The following is an 8546-nucleotide window of genomic DNA, read 5'->3' on the forward strand; positions in this document are numbered from 1 at the left end:
TCGACGACGACGTTTTTAGTCAATAAATCTATTGTTATGTTGAAACCATAACACATTCAAACTAAATATTTTCATCAAATATAATGTGTGAAAATGGGTGTCACTCATAATATTTAAATTATAAATAGAGATGAACATTATTAAAATATTTTTTTAAAGTGTATTTTCACCTCATAATTTAAAATTTTCTTATAACTGCACCACACCACAAACTGTTCCATAAGTTTCACCGGCAATGCGCCACAAAATGCATTGATGCAAACCGTTTGACCATCCATGGGATCGTGGTGCCATTCTCATACCTTGAAATGTTTCGTACCAACGTCACAACGTTTTCACTTCTATTGTCATAGAAAAATTCTTGAGAGTTAGACAAATTTATAGAATAGGAGCTAAAAAATTAAAATATCATCACTCATATTACATTGTACTTTTTTCAATGTAATATGGGAATACAATATGGGCGAGGGTATTTTAGTCTTTTAATCTCATTCTGTAAGCTTGTCTGTCAATCTGTCTGGCCCTGTAGAAAATTCATTGTCGTAGTGGTTGGACTTTTTTTTTTACTATTTTAAATAATGATTTTTAATTATAATTTATTTATTAGAGGATTTTTTATTGCTTAGAGATAGTGAGAGAAAAATCTTAACTCTTAAGATCAATTTTAATTTTAAATCCGTTGTTATGATTGTCACTCAACATAGATTGAACCATATAAAATCTTATTCAATGATGAATATACAGATGTGGTCTATTATTTATATTTAATATTTTATTAAATTTATAATGTCAAATTATTTAAATATTTTACGTATCACAAACACATTCAGATGATTAATTTTGAGTAGATTTGTTCACATAAAAGTAAGAATACAGTAATTTTCAAAATTTATTCTAAAGTGGTCAATCGATCCTTATTCAGCGACAGCCGAGCCGACAGGTCAATGGCAAGCAGCAATCTTGGAAAAAGAGTCTTGGAATAAGACAGAGGAGGAAGGTTGCCTCTTAAGGGGTCCGAATGCGAATAAGCTCGGAGCAGGGTACCCCAGGAGTGGGCTTCGTCTGCTGAAGCTCCATGTATTCCTTGTACTTCATTGGCTTGAACACCGCCGGCCGGCCTTCCTTCTCCATCAACTCCGGCGACGGGCTAACCTCTGTGTCCAGTGATGGTCCATGAGCCACTGCTATGGACATCCTCGCAGATTTGCTGTTCACCACCGCTCTGTGCATAATGCTCTTGTACTTTCCGTTGGTGAATATCTGATAATGAATGAATCACGTACGAGAAGTGACGTGAGGAAGAGAGATGAGTGAGCATGTCCTTGTCTTAATTAATTAATTTAATTACTGGAAAATTAAGGGTAATTTAATTTGATTAATTAACTCACGTCGAGTTGATCGGCGGTGTTCACGACAAGGGAGTTGGGGATGGGCTTGGCGCTGAACCACTTGCCCTTGTGCTGAATTTGTAGGCCGTCGACTCCGTTCTGGATGAGAATGGTGAGGAGGCCGTGATCGGCATGCGCCGGAATCCCCATGGCAAGCTCCGGCTGGGGGCATGGCGGGTACAGGTTGGCTGCGAAGAGCTGGAAACCTGATTCGAAATTCATGGCCTTCTCAATGAATCCTCTTTCCATCCCCAACCCCTCTGATATCCCTCTCAGCAATTCCTGGACCACTTGGCGAGTTCTTTTGCTGTACTCTTGCACCACCTCACTGCCAGAACAAGCCACACCACACCACGATTACAAAGCGTTACAGAACTTTATAATTATATATATAGTAATATATAGTTCTTCTTCTCGAATAGAAGTTGATAAAGAAAAGAGCAGTAAAGGTGAAGCAAATTGTAGATATTTGGTGGGGTTGGGGTTGGGAGTGGGAACCTGAGTCCCTCTGGTTTGGTGGGAGCGTTGAAGTGTGGATGCACAAACAACTTCAAGAAATCCCTCCAGAGGAAGCAATTCGCAGCCACCTTGATGTCGATGCTGGTCCCGAATCTGATGGGCTCCCACACATCTCTTCCGGCGAATTTCAGCTTCTCCTCCATCGTCTGATTCAGGAATCTGTCGCATGCTTCCACCGTCTCCTTCATCAAACTCTCCGGCACCCCGTGATTTACCAGCTTTCGAGATCATTCATATTAGAACAATTAAATACATTTAAACACATGCTAATTAATTAATGAAAAACTGTGCGTGTAATCAATTGAAGACCAAAACTACACAGAATTAATTAATTAATAACGCACCAAGAAGAAACCCCATTCCTCGCAGGCCTTGGTGAGGTCTTGAACGGCTTGGGAGCGTTGATTGGGATCGGGAGAGGTGAGCAAGCCGAAATCAATGACGGGAATGGATTCCTGATCATCTGGCTCTGAAACGGCAGGTTCATTCAGAAACGAAGAGGTGTTGTAGTTGGTAGGGATGGCAGTGGAGGAGTCGGTGGAGGAGTCTAACAACTCTTTCACGCTCACTGGCTTTGGCGCATTCAAAGCAGCGCCACCACCACTGCTGCTGTCTAGCGAGCTTTGGTGAAATGCTGGAGCTGCTGCCGAAGCCATTAATAATTAATTGATTTTTCTATATGTATCTATCTATGTGTATATGCTGGTTAGTACTTCTTCTCTGTGTCTGTGTTGGGTTGCGGTGAAGGATTCGCCATGTCCATGCCCACATATATATACAGCTGCTGGGGTGGAGGGAGATGGGTTTAGGCCGCCATTTCGGGAAAGTAGCATCCTGTAATCCTTGACGTAGTAGCCTCCCGTTGCAGGGGTCATGTGAATTGGAGTGCGATTTTGTTCACCCCTTTTAACGTACTGACCATCACCTTCAATATTTTGAGAATAAAAAATAACGACACAGTACTAAGGATGATAGTCATCCATTAAAAAGGGGTGAACAAAATCACACTATGCCATTCTGTTATTTTTTACCTTCAAAGCACTGAGAGTGATGGTCACCCCATTAAAAAAGATGAGCAAAATTGCACTCCATGTGAATGTGCCACACTGACACGGGTGGTGAGCTTCACATTTTTTTTTAATTGAATATGCTTACTCTCAGAGTCTCTCATATTTAATTTTTTTAATTGAGTTCATCATAAAGTCAAGAGCATTAATAATAATTTCGTGGTTGGGCGGCATCATATATACTTACTAATAAGAAAAATAACATCATTTCAACCGGCTTGCCGCGTGTTCAGGGCCTTCTAGAATTACCGCAGGGCCCCGCGTGTAAAGTCCAAGTAACGGGTGGATGGATCACCCACCGTCCCGCAGTTATTCCGGAATCAATGATTTTGTTGAAGTTAAATTTAGGTATTTAAAATTTACTAACCTCTTAATAATGAGTTTGGCGACCCATTAAATTCCTCAATTTTTGTTTACCAACCGTTCATCTTTTGATGAACGGAAATTCTACTTAGATAGTTTGGAGTGATACTTGATGTCACGTTTTTATATTAATATATTATGCATTTGTATTTATTAGACACATAATATAGTACACAACCAAACGAAGAAATGTCGTATCAATTATCATTTTTGAGTGTTCAATAAACATTTTAAAAAGATGAGTAATGATAATTGTTATTATCTGAATATAATAATTAGAATTTATATGTCGAGGAAGTTAGACATATAGTCATTGAAGGGAATCACTAATACGACAATATAAGCAAAAATAAAGTTTTTATTATGTATTAGATACACGTAACGAAATATAATATACACTCCATACAGAGTTGGGGTATTTAATTAACATGCATATTCAACTATTGAATGAATAAATAAATGTATACTTGCTGTTCGATGTAAGATTGTGATACAAAAACTATTTCGATACTAAGATTGTGTCCACCTCACGTTGTAGTGGTCATAATCTATCCACACCTAGTATGTATTAAGGTACCATTCCGATCACTTCTTCTCGTGCTAGATACAGAGGATCTGCGTATCACCGATGCTCGCATCTCAAAATTATACGTGTAATAATCACACGTATAATATATATAATTTTTCAGAGGAAGAAGAAAAAGAAGAGAGCAATATGTTAGGGGGAAAGGTAGAGAGAAGGCAAAAGCAAGGTCTTTGCCTTTTATTAATTTAATTCCCCCTTTCTTTTTTCTTTTTCTCCCAAAATCAATTCCCTTTTCAAATTCGTCACCCCCAGTGTACAATCAATAATTAATTTTATTATGCAATCAATAATTGATTTTACGATACATTATACACTATATACTATGCATTGTGTACTATTTGTAACCCGCCACCTCTTACTGTGCAATCAATAATTAATTTCACACTATGTACTATTGGCAAGAGGGACCAAGGGTTAACTTTTGACCAATCATTTTCAAATACATTTTTGGGCATACGATGTTGATACCAAATACAACACTATATGGTGTGTGATTTTTCAGGTTTATTATCTACTAGCAATCAGATAATAACAAAACCCTTTTCAATATTAGTCAATCCCTTGATCGATCACCAAAACTTCTTCAAATCCTGACAACGTTTCAAAAGTTCCTGAATAGTGCCTAGTAGCGGCTCGAGACAGTACAAGTGGTAATGAAGTTTCACTTCAAATGAACCTATTACATTTGACGATTACCATGTGCTATAATCCTTCCACACCTAACACCCTGACTGAACGAGAGTCATGGAGTGACAAACTCACAAACTTAAGAACTATATGTCAGACCTCATTAATGTGACCAAATGACACCTTAAGAAGCACATTTCCTGACTTTTAATCTGTTCTGATCAGGGACTATCCCGTCACATCAATAGTAGATCACATATGACGTTCACCCCATCAAATACCAACGAGGATGATGAATCCTATTTCCAACACTTGTCTCCATATATCAGCAATACGAAACCACATAGATGAGCGTTTCCATCTCTTAATTGGATGGTTCGTCTCATTAGCAAATATTGCATACTGATACACAAAACAACCATACCGGTTCAAATCTAAGGATCAACACATCATCACAACCTGATGATACAACCATTATCCACCAAGTCATGTGGTCAGTCATCGACTGATCGTTCCCAACAACCACCCACAAGTTTACTAACGACATCTCATGTCATATGACCCGTGACATGCCATCATCCCATCAGTCTCCCTATACCGAACGAGGTAATAACCCTTGTACTAGTCCATACTCGATTAATCAAAGTTTTCATCCAAAGAATCTAAGGAGTGAATAGTTTAAGAAATTCTGTTACTAGAGAATCATGTCACACAATCTAAACGCCTTGAGAATAAGATTCTCACACAGAAGATCTAGGAATTCATTTATATAAATGATTAGAGAAAATATGAATGAAGATAGAAAATATGTTTAAAGAAAACCTTGCATTTTATAAATTTATACAAAAAAAAAATTAATGCATTACAAACAAACCCGCTAGATGTCATCCAAATCTAGCATCAGGACACACAACAATAACAGTCATCAAGGCCAAGAGAGATAGGGGAACATGAACTACTGGGGAAAGTTAACAATTGCAGGGCTCAACTTGCCATCCGAAGAGCAAAATAAAGTAGAATAATGTCTTGGGGTGGACACCTAAGGGGGCATCGAAAGGATCTTGAGGAATGAATCTTTAGATGTGTCCTAAGTATAGCCTGGATATGTGTCTTTGGGGGATGCCTCGAAAGGGTAGTCTTCACGAGGATTCTACGAAAGGGGTCTCCATATAATGCCTCTAATTGTCTCAGAATAAGTTTGGATTTGGATGAGATATGTGGAAGAGGTATTTAGAAGTGATATGTAAGACATAAGACAATCAAAAGGCAAGCAGGAATGTCTCCGGCGGGCCCTTCGATGCCTAAATCAGAAGTTGCCATGGGATGGAATTTGTGTGCATGCAATGTAGATGAGTAAGTGAGGGATGATGTTGTGCGGAGGAGCATCGCGAGTGCCCTAAGAAAGGATACCCAAATGAGTATATCGGGTGAGGGTGTTGTGTGTATATAAAGTGTGTAGGTGAGTGCTTCGGAAGGGTAGAGAGAGAAGCCATGAGATTTGAAAAAGAAAGATCTCGAAATTTGAAGAGTCGGGGGGGTATTTATACCCGTTGGTCATGATTGGGTCACGTGGCATGCAAGTGATGCATGATTTAGGCATCATTCAGATGGGCCCTGGTTAGCGGTCTTCTGATGACTCAAAGGTTGCTGAAGGGTCAAGCAAGTCTTCAGATGCCCAAAAAGGGCATTGGAAAAATGTGTGCAAATGTCTCAAAGAGTCTTCTGCGGGGGCTCACGCGGATGCTAAAGGGTCATATGGGGTCCTAGATGGGGAAATCAGAAGGCTCACGCGAATGCCCCAAAAGGTCATCCGTGAGTACTTCTCCACAAGAGACAGCTTTTTTTTCCTTTTTCTAGTTGACATTTCTTTAGGGAAATCTATCCCGATGGCTAGGTTACAACACTAACTATTGCTCTCATTAAGAAATGTTAAATATACTTATTTTTTAGATAAAATGTATTTATTATACTTCATTTATAGGTCTGAACATTTTTTGTTACTATGTGCTAAATCAAATATATTTATTATAACAAAATTAATCAATAAAAAATACATTTTTTAGATGAGAGAAAAGAAAGAAAGTATTTTTAAGTCTTCTTAGGAGGAATAATGAGTTTGAATTGGATCCATGAAATCTAGATCCAGATTCATAAGAAGTTGTGACACCCATAACTTAAAACATACTTAATAATAATAATAATAATATTTTTATGAATTTCAAGGTTTAGTGCAGACGAAAACTTGAGAAATAAAACTTTTATAAACTTAAGTAAAGTTTCAAACATAATAAGATTCAGAGCATACTTCGTGTAAATATAAAGTTTGATACTGAAAATATGGCTTCAATAGAAGAAATAAAGACTTAGCAAATATGCTCTGTAATAATAACATCCATACCTAGAAATCCGAACTTAAAATGAGACTTGGCCTTTTCATAAACTTATATAAGCTCTAAGGACATACGATGTAGCAATAGTGTACATATATCATAAGAGTGTAACATTAAAAATCTTTCTAATACAAGAAGAGAGAAACATGATTTCGATCATTGGAAATTATTTTCAAAAAGCCTCTATACTCCACGTCCACGTCCCAAGCTCCTCATTCATAATCACCTGGGGGGAAAAATATGGAATGATATTCATGCGAGTCTCAGTAAGTACAAGAGAACCATCATATGTATTTAATCAAGTCATGACATAACATAACATATCATATGGAGACACAAGAGGTTCCACCAACTACGGGGGCACGAACCTTCATGTATAACACTACTGAGCTCTGATCTCAAAACTTGGGTGAACATAAACATAACATAAGGGACCACATACATAATTCATGGGTATGCTTAAATATCATAAATAGTTCATAATGTACTTACCTCAACTTTGGTTGGATGAGATCTAAGTTTTTAAGGCTTCATGCCTTACAAGGTTTGCTTTTCTGCAGAAAATATGTATTTTCGTGAACTAAACCCCAAATAATTTTACATAATATTGTAGGTAATTTAATAAGGGGTATATACATGAAATTTCATGGGAAATGGGGATCTCACGCGCTGATGAAAGGTACCACCCTTAATTTTCATGACAACTTTGCACCTTTTTGGTTTTTCGACCATATTTTCCTCGTTTTAACTCTGATTTGATCGCTGTTTTTTCCTACATGCTCCTATTTCGTCTCTCTACATGAATATTAAAAAGAACTGGACTTACCTCACTGTTTTATGGCGATTCATGCCCAGATTCTTGCTCAGCATAGTTTCTTCGGTGAGGCTCGTATCTCCTTCGTTCCTTCACCGATTTTTCTCATTTTTCTTGCAAAATCTCTCCATCTCTCAAGAAGACACTCTTTACCTTCACATTGGCTTTGGAATGCCCAAAACTCAACCCAAAGATCTTATTTATAAACTTTTTTAGCCAATCGTGTTTCGCCATATATCCCATCATCATGAGACCTCATTATTATCTTCTATGTGTGGCCAATAAATGCTTGCCACATGACCCAAACTTGGAGGTTAAGCAAAAGACTTAGAGAAGACTTAACAAAGACTTAGAGAAGACTTGGGAAAGACTTATCAAAGACTTGAGAAAGACTTAACAAAGACTTAGAGAATACTTATTTAACAAAGACTTGGAGAAGACTTATTTTAACAAAGACTTGGAGAAGACTTACTTAACAAAGACTTAGAGAAGATTAAGCAAAACATTTGATTTAAATAAGGTTTGTACTCCAAAATGATCCAAAGTTATATTAGAGTTTTATTTAAAATCCACAATCATGACTTTCACAATCCCTTGAAATGTGTTATTTTTTCAAGTATTTGAATATAAAATCTTGAGTATTATATCATATTTGAGTCTAAAAATCTTGGGTGTTATAAAAATAGTTGAAATCCAAATGAATTTAGACCCATTGGTTAGTTACCAAATCTAAATCTTACTAATTTAAAATAAATCTGGTCCACAACCACATCATTTATTCCCCTCCTAATG

General features: G+C 37.2%; 1 protein-coding gene across 1 annotated transcript; it reads right to left on the reverse strand.

Annotated features, from left to right (window-relative positions):
- Positions 1-739: 739 nt before the first annotated feature.
- On the reverse strand, positions 740-2656 carry LOC127810698 (2-oxoglutarate-dependent dioxygenase 19-like). Its single transcript, XM_052350307.1, has 4 exons — positions 2252-2656; positions 1887-2125; positions 1389-1716; positions 740-1260 (listed from the first exon to the last, which is right to left on the reverse strand). Exons 1-4 carry the CDS (start codon positions 2561-2563, stop codon positions 1006-1008), a joined length of 1134 nt encoding a protein of 377 aa, XP_052206267.1. The 5' UTR covers positions 2564-2656; the 3' UTR covers positions 740-1005.
- Between the last annotated feature and the right edge of the window lie 5890 nt (positions 2657-8546).

This window comes from Diospyros lotus, chromosome 9 (assembly GCF_014633365.1).
Source record: "Diospyros lotus cultivar Yz01 chromosome 9, ASM1463336v1, whole genome shotgun sequence".
In the NCBI taxonomy this organism is placed as follows: Eukaryota; Viridiplantae; Streptophyta; class Magnoliopsida; order Ericales; family Ebenaceae; genus Diospyros; species Diospyros lotus.

Bases quoted from the DNA above. Each gene is read 5' to 3' on its own strand.
- LOC127810698 (XM_052350307.1), bottom strand. From the start codon at position 2,563: ATGGCTTCGGCAGCAGCTCCAGCATTTCACCAAAGCTCGCTAGACAGC. The intron at 1,717-1,886 runs GTTCCCACTCCC...TTGTTCTGGCAG, and splicing joins ACCAAACCAGAGGGACTCAG to TGAGGTGGTGCAAGAGTACA. The intron at 1,261-1,388 runs GTGAGTTAATTA...ATTCATTATCAG, and splicing joins ACACCGCCGATCAACTCGAC to ATATTCACCAACGGAAAGTA.